Source organism: Ursus arctos, unplaced genomic scaffold (genome assembly GCF_023065955.2).
Source record: "Ursus arctos isolate Adak ecotype North America unplaced genomic scaffold, UrsArc2.0 scaffold_27, whole genome shotgun sequence".
NCBI lineage: Eukaryota > Metazoa > Chordata > Mammalia > Carnivora > Ursidae > Ursus > Ursus arctos.
Window position 1 is genome coordinate 11,777,610 of NW_026622952.1, and position 18,505 is coordinate 11,796,114.

The 18,505-nt window shown below is 35.5% G+C and overlaps 1 protein-coding gene across 1 annotated transcript in view; it reads left to right on the forward strand.

Annotated features, from left to right (window-relative positions):
* The window catches only part of TNKS (tankyrase), a 203,465-nt gene that overhangs the window by 150,005 nt on the left and 34,955 nt on the right, over nucleotides 1-18,505 (forward strand). The window contains exons 12-17 of the mRNA XM_026508362.4: nucleotides 4,561-4,732; nucleotides 10,052-10,131; nucleotides 13,763-13,908; nucleotides 15,696-15,861; nucleotides 17,300-17,519; nucleotides 17,800-17,909. Of these exons, the coding sequence (XP_026364147.2) occupies nucleotides 4,561-4,732; nucleotides 10,052-10,131; nucleotides 13,763-13,908; nucleotides 15,696-15,861; nucleotides 17,300-17,519; nucleotides 17,800-17,909 (894 nt within the window). The remainder of the gene's footprint in view (nucleotides 1-4,560; nucleotides 4,733-10,051; nucleotides 10,132-13,762; nucleotides 13,909-15,695; nucleotides 15,862-17,299; nucleotides 17,520-17,799; nucleotides 17,910-18,505) is intronic.

Sequence of the window (18,505 nt, forward strand, 5' to 3'; positions counted from 1 at the left end):
AGTGCTTAATTATATGTATAATACTAGACTATTTTTTGGTTTATTTCTTTTTTTTAGAAGTTTAATTCTTACATAATAAAGAATACTTAAATGTTGTTAAGCCTGTTTTTTGACTGAGTGAAGAATTGATGTGTGAGTCAAAACTGCCAAAGCCAAGAGGACAAAAAAAACCAATATTGTCATGACTTTCAGGTGTCACGGCCTTTAGTTGGCCCTTTTTTTTTTTTTTTAAAGATTTTATTTATTTATGTGACAGAGAGACAGCCAGCCAGAGAGGGAACACAGCAGGGGGAGTGGGAGAGGAAGAAGCAGGCTTCCAGCGGAGGAGCCCGATGTGGGACTCGATCCCGGAACGCAGGGATCACGCCCTGAGCCGAAGGCAGACGCTTAACGACTGCGCTACCCAGGCGCCCCTTTAGTTGGCCCTTTTATTCAGTGCTTTCAATTATAGATTTTGTGGATAACATGCCCAAGTCATTTGATCACCTATATTTCTCCATCAATAAAGTGAATTACTGTCAGTTCCCATTTATGTAACTTACGGAATGGTGGTAGAGTAACAAATCCAAACCTATGGAAACCATTAAACAATTAGAGTTCCCTATAACCCTCTGGGATCACAATGAAATATAATTACACTAGCTCCAAAATATCACCCTTTTTCATTGTGAAACTGAATTAGAGCAGCAGTGCAAATCCTGCCACATGACACATTCAAAAAATCAGGGAATGGGGATTGACCTGTAGTCCTATAAAATAGTTACTGCTGCCCCCGAAAAACAAATTTATCACATACCTTGGAAGGCACATGCATTTCGGACTTCATTGCCTTGAACCACTTCAGAATACATATGTGAAGGGAAAAAGAATAGATTGACCACTTTGTAGAGAGCCCTGATTGTATCCCATGATTGGTTGATAAAAGAATAAACAAAGGCAGAGCATTAGAATGTTGATAAAGTTAAATATAAGAGGAAGCTAAGGACCTTTATTTTTGTTTTCAGTTTTGAATCATTTTAAAGATCAGTAATGGCTCCAACAGACAGCCGGGTTCCCATCCAGCAATCATTGTTCCCTTTCTTCTTTGTTCAGAATGGGAATCAGCAAACATGTTCTTAAAAGTCCAGATAGTAAATATTTTCGGCTTTGTGGGTACTTTCATAGCCATTTTAAATGCAGTCATTTAAAAATACAAAAATCATTCTTTGCTTGCAAGCAGTACAAAATAGTCAGCTGGTTGGAATTAACCCACGGATCATAGCTTGCCAGCTTCCTCTAGGGAACTCTCTTTGGTTCCGATTTGGGAGCTTTCCAGAAGCTGGGTCTGAAACAGTTTTGGTAATCTTATTCTCCTTGCTTGTGGCTGGTGTAGGCCTCGGTTTGGGAGGCATTTTTGGCCCTAGCCATAGGATGTCCACTGGGAAAGATTTCTTCTTTTTTACAGTAGATGTGTAAAACATCCTTTTTGGCCTTGGAGTATGGAGTTGATGGCATAGAGCTGCCACAGTCATCTTTAGACCGGAGAAGGACAAGCCTAGAGTCCTGAGATGAGGGAATCTGAGAAATTGGACATTTGCTTCTCATGAGGAATAATCCTCCCAAAAACCCTTGTCGAATGTCTGTTTAACATTTTCCCTGGCATCGATTCTTGTTCATTCTCTGGGTTGTACAAAGTATCACCAAATTGTTCTAGTTTTGTTATTTTACTTGTTTCCATGGAATGAGTGCTTCTGTTAAATATCGCTGATGACTTCTCACAGTGCTTCAGCTTTGTTGTCTGATCGAGTACTCCATAGATACTCTTTTGTTGCGTGATAACTACTTAGAGTTTGAGGGGAAAATTCGTTCATAATAAAAACTATATACATTTTCTAAAGCAAAGAATTTTTTGTTACACTGGTCTTGTACTTTATCTAAGAAATAGTTTTCTAAAATACTAGAATATAATGCCCCCTATGGAAATGAGTAAATGCCTTATATGCATAAACAAGGATGAGGACATGAAGCTTCAGTATATGTTCAAGGTTTTAACTTTCTGGTATTATCAATCAGTCCTCATCAAATGGTTGGAACTTTTTTCAGTTAAACAAGAAAATCCTTTTATAAATGAACTCAAACAATGATTTATACGTTATTCTTTTTTTTTCACTTATTCACATAATCTCAATAGCCATTCACAAGCTGTCCTAGACGTTGTATTTCTGGGGGTGGAGAGGTTAGAGAGGAAGAATTACATTTAAGATTAAGTCATAATTTCTGCTTTTAAATAGCTTACAACTTACATATAGCATCGAGCACAGAGCCTAATATTAGTAAGTGCATAATAAATATTAGTTGCATCCCTTCCTTATGAGACTTTTTAGGAGGTAAACAACTTAGTTCTGATTTTGACAGCTATATACGAGGATAAGGAGTATGAAACGGAGAGTAATAGCTCAGTAGAGAAATGAGAATGTATCAGTGGAGCTGCATTCAGGACCACCCCTCCAAAACCGAGAGTAGGGAGGAACAAGGGAAGTTAATGCAGAGAGTCTTAGTGAGTGGTGATTTTTGCCCAGATTTGCTCCATGAGTGCATGCCCCAGAGTAAGAGACACAGAGGGAATCTGCTGTTTTCTGTATTGTGCTCAAGTTTCACCATGCATATGTATCGAGATAACCTCTCCTTACACATAGTGTGTTTTTATTGTTTAAAGATGCTGTATGTCTTTGGTGTTCAGTTGATCTGCTAACACATTGAAGATAAAACTGGCAAGTGTTGAATTTACTAAGAAACCTTGTATCTGTCTCTACCATTACATTGCTAAGGTATTTGCAAGGATAATGTTGACCAAAGGCAGATTTTACCTTTTGCAATGACTTTTGAAACTAACACCTTCATAAAATGGGGTTCCACTGTAATCTGATAAAGCTGGAGTATAGCAAGCCTATCAAATTGTGATGAAAAAATATAGTAGAAAGGAAGATAGTATAAAAATAAACTACAAATGGTCTTAAATGACATGCTGAGGAGTTCAAGTTTATTTGAAGGCACTGAAGAATCACTGAGTGTGAGCTGAAAAATAACTTGGTAATATCTGTATTTTGAAGTAGTAATTCTCAAACCATGTTCCCATGACTTAACAAGCTGTACTGAGGATTTCTGTCACTACGATTAAATAATTTAGTGGGTTTCTTATCAAATTTCCAGAAAAATGTTAACGATTAGAATGTTCACAATTTTAAGTTTTTCTCTTGTGGTGAGGCAACAAAGAACTAGAAAGTCAAGAAGTTTAGTTTGGTAGCTTATGTTTTCCAGCAATACATGCTAATGGCTCTACTTTTATGTTGACTATGTATAAACAGTCGCTTTTCTGCTGGCAAATGAGATGCAATTAAATATGTCAGTATTTCATGGCAAATTTTGTGAAACACCATTAAGAATTTAGATGAACCCTTGCCTGAACGAGTATGACAGCATTACTTAAAATGATGAAAGACTGGAGGAGACATGGAGATCAATCGTCTTAAATCTTTTCTTTCTTTAATCTTGTATTTGGTGGGTATGCACAAATGCTTAGAATAATCTGCTAGCATATATTTGAGAATTCACTATTTGCCCTGAAGAGGAGCTTTCTAGAAAACTTAGAAAACCTATATAATACAATCCATAATCTCAATAGCCATAACAAAAACTAGCCCCGTGTTAAAATTTGTAAGATAGTACTAACGTGACATGGATATTCAGAAAGGCAATAATCATCAAGCCTTCAAGTAATCAAGACTTCTTAGGAAAGATGAGACTTGCACTGGATTTCATAATCCAGAAAGGCAGAAAGAAGGGCTTCTCTGAAAGAATCAGCATGTACAATGAACATGGACTTTGGTCTGATTGGAATCAAAAGTATTTGCCAGGGCATCCTGGATCAAATTACGACACTCATCCCAAAGTTGAATGTTATCTTAAACAGTCTTAAAACTAGCTAAATTATTCTTCTTTATAACTCTTCAAAGTTTTAAAAATAAAACATTTGAAAATTTTAATCTTGTTTGGGAGGGTTAAATGTGTTAGTAATTCAGACATTAGTAATTCAGGTTAGTAATGAGGGCATGCTATTAAAATTATTTACTAAAATTAGAAAAGAAATGTAATTAACTGCTTGGACTGTCTTTGCTTACATATTCTGTTGTCTTTATATTATGGGAGCAAGTGTGGTAAAACCCATTCATCCAAAAGTATTTCGTGTACATCTTGGATGTGGTGGGTGGTGCACGTTGGAGTCCCAGCCCTCAGAGACCTTAAATTCTAGTTGTTGAGGGGAGTGGCAGGGAGTGGAAGATGGACAGGAAGACGGTCATTCAACGCAGGGATGAGTATGTTGTAATTTTCAATAAAGCGGTCAGAGAAGGGTAAGTAAGAAACATGTTTTTTCAGAAGCAGTAACCAAAAGTTAATAGTAAAGAGTCTGGCATTTTTCAAAATACTTTTGACAGTTTATTTTCTCATAAGAATTTATTTGCTAGGGTGTAATACGGAACAAGTAGATACTAAGTTCTCTGTGCCCACCCAATGATTTTTCAGATGAATGCACTGGACACCCTTGGTCAGACTGCATTGCACAGAGCTGCCCTCGCGGGTCACCTGCAGACCTGCCGCCTGCTGCTGAGTTATGGCTCAGACCCTTCCATCATCTCCCTGCAAGGCTTCACAGCGGCACAGATGGGGAACGAAGCCGTGCAGCAGATTCTAAGCGGTGAGTTAAAAGAAATAAGCAGTACGGGGCGCCTGGGTGGCTCAGTCGTTAGGCATCTGCCTTCAGCTCAGGGCATGATCCCAGGGTCCTGGGATCGAGCCCCACATCGGGCTCCTCTGCTGGGAGCCTGCTTCTTCCTCTCCCACTCCCCCTGCTTGTGTTCCCTCTCTCGCTGGCTGTCTCTCTCTGTCAAATAAATAAATAAAATCTAAAAAAAAAAAAGAAAGAAAGAAAGAAGCAGTACGTTCTGCGCTCCCCATTTCATGTCCACGGATATAAACAAACTTGGCACCTCGTTTTCAGTAGCTCTTTGGAGTGCTTTCTTTGCCTGAGTATTTTTCATACCCTTCCTTGCTTGCTGTTTAGCCTGAGGCCCTCCCAATCAACCTTTTTGGTGGAGTGAGGTAGGTGTCATGAGAAGGAGGCATATACTCTCTTTTTTTTTTCAGTTTTAAATTGAAAACCTGACTCATGGGTGTTATGATCAAAGGTGACGTAAAGCTCACATAAACAGTGCGGAATTATGGCAGCTCTAAAATCTGTCAAATAGAGAAAATAAGAAATCATTCATCTGGTAATGATCTTTAATTAATTGTTCTTACATATGTGAAAGTCTGATCTGCTTTTTTGTATTTCTTAACTTCATTGCACCGTTATGAGATTATCTTGTTTTTTTCTATCTTAAATACAATTATAAAATCTTATTGAATATTAGTGCCTACCTAGTACAGCATTAAGATATTTTAACTATTTAATTTATTGAGGGAGATTAAACATGGAACTGATATGAAAGTTGATTAGTTTCCCAAGCCCCCAAATTAGAGGAAATAACACAGTCTAGCTATTGAAAAATGGTGAACTAGATACAAAATTAATTTGGTATAATTGACTCTTGTTTCCCACCCCTTTCATTTTGTCTGTGAGTTATATCTGCTGTAGAATGACATAACAAACGGGAGGAATAAAATGGAGAAGGAAGGCTACAAACTAGGAATCTGAAGTCCTGGTTACTTTCTTCTGCCTATAACCCAGGATTTCTTTACTCCATCAGACACAGTGCCCCGCTTGTCATAATGCATATGTTATAATATCCCCTTTTCTTATCCAGAAATGAAATTTATAGATAATGTGACCTAACTGTACAGATACCTTCCAAAAACCCCAAATTAAATGCCCTAATTATAATATAAAGGGAAAATGACAGTAAGTTACAGTAAAATAATTTATAATTATTGTAATAGTAATAGCTTGGATAAAATGACACTATAGAAGACAAAAATAAACCCCACAAATTTCTGAAGGGCCCCCCAAAAGTACAGCACAGTTGAGAATCACAACTATATTCCGAAATAGGGAACTTTCTAGAATTGTGGAGCTCATATGTATTGTTAGAGCTGAATCAGAGTTAACCAGCCTCGTAAGAGTATCTGTGCCACATTTTAAAAGCGATTAATTGGATTTACTTTCCTCATGCTGGTTCATTCGTAGATAGTGTCGTTTCTACTTTAGTCTTTGATGGTGATTGTGAGACATTTGAAGTAAGCCCTCTCTAGGACACCTTTACTACCAAAACTAAAAAGATCTAAAGGAATGAAATTTGCTATTAATAGGATTGCAAGCTTGAACTATGAAAAACATGATTTCATTTAACTTCCTGTTTCTATGGAGCAATAGAACATTTGCTTAAAGAAGATTATCATGCTTTGACTAGGAACTCTTTCTGCCTTCTCAGTAAATTCTATTATAATTTCTAAAAGGTGTGATTTTCGTTAAAACATTCTAAATTTTTTCTCTTACACTTTTGCCAAGAACCATTTAGTGCTGAATTTTAAGTTAGATTTTATAAGTTGTAACCATAAATTGGGCAAATAGATAGCTATCACATCAAAATTTCTGATAATATTATGCATAATTTTAGAGATAATTGACAAAATGGAAAAGAAAGGATTGAATAAATTAAGCAGGTTAGATCCTTTAATGCTTTTTAAATGTCTTCTAAATCAGTGTAATTAGAATATATGACTTCTGGTAAAAGATAAAATTAAATACTGAATCACAAATGAAATATTTTATTCAGTTATTTTGATAATTCTTCTTAAAAGTTTGTTTGGAAGATAAAACATTATACAGGTAATTAAATGCATAACGTAGGACATACCAGAACTTTTTGGTTTAATTCTTAATATTCTTTATTGATCTGGAAAAATAATATAGATGGTAGAATCATATGGTAAAATCTTGCCCTTGGAAAGGTTTTGAAAATAGGAATTATTTTTTGTTTGGAAAAGGGTGTAATTTTTAAAACTAGTATTTCTGTGAGAAACTTGTATATCTATAGTCTGTGGACCATGTACCAGCTAAGCTTTTTGATTATACCCACATGTACTCAACCGTTCCAGGTTATATGTGTAATAACTCCCCAAAAGAATGCATCAGTCATATAGGATATATAGTAAGTTATTGGAGTTATGTTCTGGGTAACATTTTAAAGGTGCATTTAAATACACCTGTTGATACCAGGTTTAAGATCTACTTTCTGAGACCTGGGCTTCCAACTCCCAAGTCAGTAGTTGCCAGTAGTTTACATTAAAGCGTTTGAGTTGTAAACTGTTGGCAGTATTTATGTCAAAATCAATGTCAGATAGCAACTTTTATAAACCAGCGTTTTAAAACATTCTGTCAGATTTGACTTTTTTCTCCAGACCTGCTTTCTCTATACCTGCTCTGTCCACATATGACTAGTGGCTACTATATTAGCACAGATAAAGAATATTCCAGCATCACGGACAGTTCTTTTAAACAGCAATTTTAGGCTAGACTTTGGCATGAAATAATTCTGACGGTATATTCCAATATGGTTATCCCATTACTTTTACCTGATCCTTTATAGAGGTAAGTATTTGGGGGATTTATAATAGCTAAGTTAAACACTGAAATCCCCGTTTGCATTTGCACATTGAAAGAAGCCACTATGACCTATTGCCAGTCCAGTAAACAGCCAGTCTAAGGGGATTAAAAAATAATAGTAATAATAACAACAAACTTCCTTCAGTCTTTGAAACTTTAGGTTTGGGGCTCCTTTCGCTCCCCCCCCCCCCTCCCCTCCCCTCTCCTCTCTTTTCTTTTCTTTTCTTTTCTTTTCTTTTCTTTCCTTTCCTTTCCTTTCCTTTCCTTTCCTTTCCTTTCCTTTCCTTTTCTCTTTTTAATTCTGGTGAGCCAGAATAGATTAGAGAAGAAATTAGAAGCTCATCTTTAACCTTTGACTTGAGATGAAATCTTTAATTTCATACTCTGCAAAAGCCAGTGTGCTTATAAAAGAATTTATAAGATTAAAACTTTCTGAATTTTTTTTTACACTTTTTACCTATATAGTACTTTTCTTACACTTTTTACTAATATAGTACTTTGCATATCAGCTACTCTTCTTTTACTTATGTTCCCTTTTAACTTCATTTTTATATCCTCCTTTTAATTCTGCATCTCTTTGTACAAAGTTCCTGGGGTGTATATACATCCTTTCGTCTAATATTTTGTTCACATTGTTTCTAAAAATGAATCTGTTCTAAGCCTGTTCAGGATTTATAATGGATGCAAAACTGTATAATTTGTATAGTAATTAATCATTATCTTTATGTTGTAGTAATTAATATCTTTAAATAACTACTTTCTGCTCTTTGACTAGGAGTAAGGATTTCTCCATAGTTCTCAGAGGCATTCTTATATTTGCATGAAAATTTTTGCTTGATTGTAAAATTATACCCTTTGCAAGTAGCCTGCATCAAGATCAGTGTGCCAGTTTCAAATAGTTCTTAAAATTAAAACATTTAGCCATATTAATTGTATCCCTCAAATGCTGGAATCTGAAAATATCCAAAGGTCTAACTCCATATACACAAATGTCATTTTATTTTGTTGAAATGATAAACTAAAAATATTACCTATGGATATCCAAAGGATGTTTCAGTGAGTTTTACCAACTACCAAAATCACTGTCACAGAGACGTAATATGCCAACGGACTTCCTCTACCATAAGTGCAGCGATGGCATGCACAGCAAGAATGGAGACAAGTAAGACAAGAAAAAACAGGATAAAGGCAGCCAAAGAAAGAGCGATGATGGGCCAAACACAACCGACCCCAATATAAAATAGCATGGAAGCCAATTCCGCAAATGCTTTCTGAATGTTCTCTGTGAAAAGGAACATGAAGATGAGCAAGACCTGATTTCTTTCCTCCGCAGTTCCACAAACTAACAAATAATAAACTCTCTTCTAAAGAAAAAAAATGTACTTCATCATATGAAATACTCTGTTCTTTCCTCACTTTAATCTTAGCATTTTATCTGCTAAGTATTATCATGACTAAATAAACACAGTTTCTCTTTTATGGAAGAGTTCTCATAACCTGTTCTGTAAAAGCCACTCTCCTGAATGAAGCACTTTAGACTAGAAAAAGCCAAAGTATTCTGAAATCTAAAACCGTTTCATAGCATCACTTGATCTTCCCATGTAGACGGTGGACTCAAGAAAGGCATCTTTGATCATGAGATAATGTAGTCTTAAATCCAAAAGAGGACTTAAGAGAAACCAACACTCACTTTATAGGAGCAAAAGCTAAGCTATTAAGGATTTGTCCGTTGTCACCAGTACTAGTCAAAATCCAAGTCTCCTGGACCTCATTCCTTTTGTGTTACATGACTGTGTATACACATGTGCATTATAAAGGCCATATGTAATGTCCACGAACATATTTTGAGTGCTATATGTTGTTTTCTTTGAAAATCTTTTTATTGAGCCAATGTGTAAAGAATTTTTGGTTTGTTTATATTGTATTAATCAAAACACTTCATTTGTTAGCCTCATACTTCTAGAGCTAACAGCCTAATCTAATTCTATTCTATTTAGCATTTGTGTCACACCCCCAGCCCTTGGTTTACACAACAAAATCTGTGGCACAGCTCTGCTACTGCATTTGTAAGACCAAAGCGTCATGAAGTTGTTTTTGATATCGTGCTCCTATGTTTCTTTATTCCCTTTTGCCAAGTGTTGGCCAGAAAATTTGAAAACTGGAATAGTAGGGATGGAGAAGGATTTGTGTGTCATCAGATTTATTTAAATGTAGCTTAGAACAAGATAGATATGAACTGAAACAAGAAACCACTTTTTTCTTATCTGAAAACAACTTAAAAAAATCCATAGATTGGAGCTCATGAATTTCTGACCCCTTCATATCTCTTTCCAGTCACCAAATAATTTTCCCTTCTTAACTCTGTGATTCCTTAAAAGCCAACACTAGTAATCTTTCTTCTCTTTTATTCAGAAAGTACACCTGTACGCACTTCTGATGTTGACTATCGACTCCTAGAGGCATCTAAAGCTGGAGACTTGGAAACTGTGAAGGTAAATCAGTGCTTTTAACATCCTGGGTAGCGCTGTTGAAACTTTGCTAACCAGGTCACTGTAAGCTTCTAAGTGAAACTACTCAAATCCAAACAATAAAAGGGATGAACAAAGTTGTCCATAAACAAGAGAGCTCTTTAACCAGGAAGGATTTTCTAGTACGTGCTTTATATCCATTAAACCATTTTAGTCACTTTCCTTCTGGTTATGTGAAAGCTCTGTTGTTTCCAGTTATATTAATGAAAGTGTTATTTGTAGCCACATTCATAAATTTCTAAGCTAGTTCAAGCCCAGGTAAGATATTGTACAATAAAGTTCAAAACAATGTTTCTTCAACTTTTTAAGAGATTCTCACTACTGCTCTAGGAAAGCGTTCTTAGGATCCTGCAACCATTTGGAATTAACTTTTATATGAAGATGGATTTTCTTTCTTTTTTTTTTTAAGATTTTATTTATTAGAGAGAGAGCACAAGCAAGGGGAAAGGCAGAGGGAGAAGAAGATTGCCCACTGAGCGGGGAGCCTAATGTGGGGCTTGATCCAGGGACCCCAGGAATATGGCCTGAGCCGTAGGCAGATGCTTAACCAACTGAGCCACCTAGGCACCCCTGGATTTCTTTTCTATATGTAACTCTGCTTGTCAGAAAAATTTTAACAGCCTTTATTTGTGGTATAGAAATATTAAATTATAAACATTAACATTAAATTATAGATGTAATTTTTTCTAAATATAAAATGATATTCTGATACTGAATATGCTTTTTAAGAACACATGTTTCCTATCTGTAATCACTCATGTAGGGATGAAGAAAGGGTTGAAGATAGAGATAAGGGTTTTGTTCTTATTCGGGGGTTGGTCTTATAGTTTTTCTTTCTTTCTTTCTTTTTTTTAAAGAAAGGCTAATTGTGAAATTGGCACAGTCATACCAGGTTATTTTTTACAAACTAAACTTTGTCACTTCTTATTAAGCAAACTCTATTTTGGTGATTTTTAGCAAACTAATGTAGCATTCTTGCTGGTGTGTACCGGTTGAAAATACATGGGATACCTGGGTGGCTCAGTCGGTCAAGCGTCTGCCTTTGGCTCGGGTCATAATCCAGAGTCCTGGGATAAATAAATAAATAAAATCTCAAATAAGTAAATAAAATCTTTAAACAAAAAGAAAGAAAGAAAGAAAGAAAGAAAGAAAGAAAGAAAGAAAGAAAGAAAGAAAGAAAGAAAAATACTTTCAAGCTCTGTTGCCTAGAAATTTTTTTGTTTCAGTAGGTGGCCACTTCTAACATCTCTTCCCTCTTACAAGAACATGTAGGTTATTTAAAGAAAAACAGTAAATTTCAGTTGTAATAGTTACTGGGGAGAAATTTTAAAGTTCTCTTAGATCTAAAACTACTTCTTTTCTTAATTAAAATTACATGCTTTTCATCATTTGAAATATATGCAAATAAAAGAAAACCTTTAAATATAAAAGTGATCAGGACTTCTTTTCTGCATCACGACATGATAATCTCAGCACCAGACTTGCTACATGTGCCCATTATCATTAAATTAATACTTTAGTATTTTATTAATATGTAGTTTTTAATTCCATATGTTTTGTATGTACTGATAGGCAAATCTACTATAGCTTTCAGGTTTCCTAAACAATCCATTCACAATAAAGGCCAACTTTATTTTTGTGAATGGAATGTAAGCGGCAGAAGAAAAGCAAAGCACAAATTAAATGAGAATTAAGTGTGGTAAATTTCTTTCTCTAGAGGCTGTGGAAAGTATTAAAATGTTAGGAATTAGAAGAAAAGACTGTTTGCTGAGTAAAGTATTTGAAATTATGAAAATCGGGTAGGAAGAATGTAAAATTGCTTTGGCATTCAAAAGGAAAATGAAATCAAACAAAGAATAAAGAACTTCCAAATATTAGAAAGCAAATGTTTAATAAGCAGATGGGCTTTTATTTTTGTAACCTGGCAAAATGAGTTGTGTTTCATTCTGTACCACATCCTTGTTTTGCTGATATTCTCTGCAGGGAGAAAAAAAAAATTAATTTAGAATATAGGGGCCTGAAGAAAACCCAGCAGTAGCAAGAAGCAGCTTCAGTCATCTAAGACACCAGTAGAAGGTGTTTACCACCAATTTTTGTGCTCTTTAGTTTTATGTATTAATGTATTCACTTCTATTTCATTTTGCTTTTTGATTCTGTAATCTATGCGTTAAGGTAGCTACAGACTCGCTTGCCATGAAGGGGTAAGCTATTTGACCCAGCCAGATGACAGTGGCTCTTGAGATTTCAGAGTCGGGGGCTTTTCCACATACAGCTGCTGAGCCTGTAGGCTCTCCCTTCCATCATCTTGGCCCACATCTCCTTCCATCGTGTAGGTATCGTACCACCTGCAAAGTCCTGCTTTTACCCTACCGATGGGAAGGCCCCTACTCAGTAAGTCAGTAGAAACAGATGCCTTCCAGGCTCTTTGTTTTTATATAATAATAGCTCATTACAGCGGCAGCAGCAGCAGCAGCAGATTGTCAAATGCCTGAAAAGCCCTGCCATCATACCTTGTAGGTTAGAAAATGTCACTGTTTTCTCGATTTTTTGACTGTTCTTCCCATTACCTTTCTTTGCATCACTTCCCTGAATGAGGGTAATTAGGAAAGTAAGCAAGCATGTATCAGAAAGATCAAGAGATTATAAATCAGGAAGATCAGGTTTGAGCCTTTATTGTACCCTTTACCCTACCAACTCTGCAAAAAAAGGGCAGGTTGCTTAGCCCTCTCTGAGCCTTGGTTTATTTATCTGTAAGATGGAGATAATGATCAGCTTCACAGAAAGAATATGAGATTCTTTATAAATTGTGAATTATTATTCAGGTATTGTTATTAGAATTCATCTGTCACCACCAATGGTGCAACCTGCCGGTCTTTACTTTGCTTCCCACTGCTCTGTAAGCAGACAGAATTGAGTTTGTGATGAACGGCTTGCATTCACAAGGAGATGAAAGATGAAAAATGAAAACATGATTGGCATCAGTTTGACTCGTAGAGTTAGACAAACATCTCCCAAAGATCAGGGGAAGCGTTGATGACTGCATGGCTTTGCTGGAGCGGGTCAGAGGGCCGAGTAGATGGCCCAGGCAAGATTAATGTAATTTTTTAGGAGGCTTTTTGCTTGCCATGTCAGTGGAGACGAGAACTCTGGGTAGTTCTGCAGTCAGCCAGGGTTGGTCCTACTTGGGTAAAGCATGGCAGACAGCATGCTAATACAAGCAGACATGCTGGGGCAAACAGTCTCGGGGAGGAAAGCCTTATGAAGATGAAAGATGAAGCCATCATTTGCCTTGGAGATTCTTGCTTTATTATGGGTTTTTCTTTTTGATTAGGATTTTGGCCGGGAAATGTTAAAAAAAAAAAAAAGATTAAATTGCTCTGTAAACAGTAAAAATATTTGTAGACACTGTGAAGCGAAGCAGAGTGCTGATTCTTAAACATCACTTGCACTATCTATTGGAAATAAATATTCATTAGGAAATTACAGCTTATCCAAGATGCCTGCAGGATTTTGGAGCGAAACATATGAATAAATATTAATGTTCTTTGTGTGTGTGTGTGTGTGTGTGTGTGTGTGTGTGTGTGTGTCATTAAAGCAACTTTGCAGCCCTCAAAATGTGAATTGCCGAGATTTGGAGGGCCGGCATTCTACACCTTTACACTTTGCAGCAGGCTACAATCGTGTGTCTGTTGTGGAGTACCTTCTACACCATGGTGCCGATGTCCACGCCAAAGACAAAGGGTATGTATTAGAATTTAGCTATTTGGGACTTAAAAAATTTTTTTTAATATTTTTGAAGTCTTAGATTCTTTTTTTCACTATTAAAGAGTAATACATGTTTTTTAAAAATCTGAAACATCTCATAGAAATGTACAGTATAGGAAATGAAAATCCCTATCACCCTACCTTCCAGAGATTACATAAACACTTTGTGATAATCCTCCGGGGTTTTTAAAAGTATAAATCAGTGCATGTGCTCTTGTGGCGTTAGTGCTTGTTTTTAACATAAATGATGACGCCATTCCATGCAGCCTGCTTTGCAATTTACGTTTTCACTCAGTAGTGTATCCTGAATGTCTTTCCATATCAGTACCTAATTGTTCGTCTCATCTTTTTAATGCCTGTAATAGTATTTTATTGCATTGTATGAATGTGTTTATATAGTCTTTAATTTATTGTTCATCCTCTTTTCTTTTTTGCTGTTAAAAATGTGTAATTTGTTCTCAAAAGAAGCCATCCATCCCAAAGTCATCAGTATTAATAGATGTATAATTTTATTTTTACTAATTCAGATAGTCTATATTTTTATATTAGTTTACCAAATTATTTTAATTTATCTAGACAGAGTTTAAAGCAGTCATGGCAGCTATTTAGAAATGCAAGAAGGAAGTTTTAACTAAAATGAGCTTCCATATTCGGAGTTAATTTGATATCATCTCAAAATAGAAATAAGCAAGCACTTGTCTATGCAATTACATATCAGAGTACTGTAGAATTAAACCATACAATTTAGACTTCAGTTAACCATTATGGATTTATTTATCTTTTAAAAAGGGCACATCAGTCTTGAATTTTCAGTAATAATATCACCAGCTCTTTCCAAGTATTGTAGTGCACTGGAACATAACCAGCATTTGTTTCCATTGCCCATTTTAGTTAGCACTTAGTATTTTTGGTCTCAAAACATAAAAAAAAAAAAACCAATCTCTAAATAAAAAGGCATTCGATACCTTGTTTTTTTCGTGTTTTAAGTGCAACTTAAGCTTATCCTTTTGATTCACCCTTTCTTATAGGAACCCCTTTCTATCCTTTTAGAATGCCAGCTGCCTTCCAACCAGAGCTTAGTGTTACCTCAGAACAGTTTGCCCATAAGTTGAGGCAGCTAGATTTTTCTCATCTGACTGGAGTTTATTGTTGGTGTCACTATTTTCCTTACTGAATACTGAATTTGTGTTTCACTTGCATTTTGAGTTTTCATCGTATGACACCTAAATATTTAAATCTATGCATAGATAGAAACCACTACTGAATTATTAGGAATTAAGAACTAAAAACCAAAGACAAGAGATAGAACTCGCCTAAATAAATTAGTTAAATTGCGTTGTATATTTTATAAGTAAGCATACAATTTTCATTAGGAAAATCTGAGTTGATAAAACCAAATTAGATTATTCCTGAAATCACTTTGTAGTGTTGCTCTTTTTATCGACGAAACCTGAATTAAAAGTATTGTGATGGAACTTTTCTGTGGGTATATCTGTATGTGTTTTAAACATAGGATTGCTGTGAAATTTCTATCCATCACCAAGAAACTAGGGAAAATCCTTATATTGAAAGGTTGTTTTTGAAATTTTAATCCTTATTTGGAAATGGCTGACTTTATCTTCAAGACCAGAGGAGAATTCTTTCTTTTGAAGTGAGTGTTCAGTATAGTCACTGCCATAGAAGAATTATATTATTTTTATTATAAGTATCATTTTAATACAAAGATCTGTTATATGTCTTTAAAATAATTTTCTTTTGTTTAGTGGCTTGGTGCCCCTACATAATGCTTGTTCATATGGACACTATGAGGTAGCTGAGCTTTTAGTAAGGCATGGCGCTTCTGTCAATGTGGCGGACTTATGGAAATTTACCCCTCTGCATGAAGCAGCAGCTAAAGGAAAATATGAAATCTGCAAGCTCCTTTTAAAAGTATGTAATTTTAAAAATTATAAAATATAAAGTAATTATATGTATTTGTTGGTTAGCATGTAAAATTACATCACAGTAGATTATTGAGTACAATAAGTGCTATAGAGACTGCTTCCATTTTCTATTTTAAGGGGATATTTAAGTGTGTTATCATGATACTTACATAGCTTTGAGTAGTGTCTGAAGTGCCTTTCTGAACTGATTTGATTAAGCTCAGTTCATCACAGTTCATTGAGGTAGGTTTTGGGAAGAGTTGCATTAGTTTGCACTGCTTATCCAGTACTTATGGTATTAATGTCAGAAAACATTGATACAAGGGGAAACAAGATTCTTAATCAACATTGATTTTTTTTTCTTAGTAGCCATTTTGTTATTAACAAATGCATTGCTCATTATTAAACATACATCTTACAAGAACTTTAATATTAGATTGGTATTAAAATATAAAATAATCTTTAGACAAAGTTATATAAATTTGGGGGATATAAGTGAGATAGTAGAAGCTAGTAGTTTTATGAAACTAACTTAATAATTTTGTGTTCTTTTTAAATTAAAAGATGTGAAAAATAGACATGTCGTTTTCTGTCTCTCTTTTTTTAACCAGAGAAAAACTTATGCTGGTTAAACATAAATAGAATTCTTGTCCCACCACTTTTATGGTATCAGATATGTTTTTATGAGTCTTGAGAATGATAATGTATTTGATACTCATTTTTATTTTCACTGGGTGGTAAGAAATAACTTCCAGGACACTGTGAATTCACTGTCTAGTTTGGTTTATTCCAGTGGGCCAACAGCAATCTGTCAGGCCCATAATGAAGATCCTTGACTTTTATTTATTTCATTTCATAGGTATAGATGATAAAACTTTTAAAATGAAATTAATTGCAAGTACATTTATACCTAATTTCATATTAGGTGTTAAGACTTAAAATGAGGATAGTAAAAAATTAGCAAACTTTTGTATTCATTTAGAATTAAGTACTTTTCCCCACCGGTGTGTCTTCCTCTTCTTACTTCCTTCTCATGATATACACTGAATATCTTCATATAATTAATATCTGGTCAAAAAGTAACATCCAGGCCTTTCTTAAAAGGAAAAGAGGTTTCCAAAGACAGCCTGGTGCCTGAGAAAGTATATGACATGAACAGTAAAAGGTGCTCAGCACCTTCCCCACTATCACTGTTGATCCCGAGGCTTGGACCTTCAGTTGAGAAGTAGTTACAGAGATAATCCACTCTATTGCTAAGTAGGGAATTTACAAAGTAAAGCAGGATATGGCCTTTTTTTTTTTTTTTCCGAAGTGCATACAACATAGATATCTTTCCTTGGGTGAGTGAAGATGAGGTTAAAAATAAACCTTAAGAAAGGTACTATACAAAATACAAACTCTATTTGGTTTTGTTCGTTTGTTTTACTTTGTTGTTATTGTTTTAGCATGGAGCAGATCCAACCAAAAAGAACAGAGATGGAAATACACCATTAGATTTGGTAAAAGAGGGAGACACAGATATCCAGGACTTGCTGAGAGGAGATGCTGCCTTGTTGGATGCTGCCAAGAAAGGTTGCCTGGCAAGAGTGCAGAAGCTCTGTACCCCAGAGAATATCAACTGCAGAGACACCCAGGGCAGAAACTCAACCCCTCTGCACCTGGCAGGTAAGTGTCACCAGCACCTCCAAGGCTCATTGTCCTTTCTTAGATACCTAACACAGTCTACCAGAAGATGAAAGAAATGCTGAGCAGAAATAGTCAAATGCTTTTGATTAACATAATTGTATATAATTTCTTACTGTAAAGGCTTTTAGTTATGTGAGAGTAGTATTAGCTTTTAAAGCAATAAGTGTTAACATCCTAACATTTTTCTGGTCATTCATTATATACATAGATATAGGTATATTTTTTTAATCTGACATGTTTGCCTGTTTCACTCTAATAGCTGGCTACAATAACCTGGAAGTAGCTGAATATCTTCTAGAGCATGGAGCAGATGTTAACGCCCAAGACAAAGGTGGTTTAATTCCTCTTCATAATGCAGCATCCTATGGGGTGAGCATGCTAAAGTTCAAGTCTAGAAAACTTCACTTACATTTACTGTTTGATAATTTAGCACAATTTGAATCATATTCAGAGTGTTTCCAGCCTTCCCAATTATGCTTAACTATCCTTTGGTCAAGGGCCACGCTCATTATAGCTTTCTGTTCTCCTCACATTGTCTAGCACAGTAATAGGTGTGTAACGGCTGTTCATTTAATATTTATTGATACAGGTGCTATATCTTAACTCTTTACCCCAAGTAGATTTTAGAAACTATAAATTCCAGGAGGCTTTATATTTGTGGGCATGGAAATTATGCTTGCTTTTGTTTATCATCAGCATCTTAAAAATACCCAAATAACTGGTTGAGCCGTTAATATATATGGTTTCATAGAATTTGATTGACTAGCTGAAGCCCTGCAGTGAAAGTTCAGAGCCATTCTCAAAGCACTATGACTATAATCATCAGCTGCCAGAGGAAGAGGAGGGTATCGCAGTGCCTTGACGACCTGTGTTGAAACGGACTGCCTGGAAGTCACCAAGGCCCACTCAGACCTAAATCACACACGAATAATCACACAGGATGAATGTTCATGTGATTGTCTGTT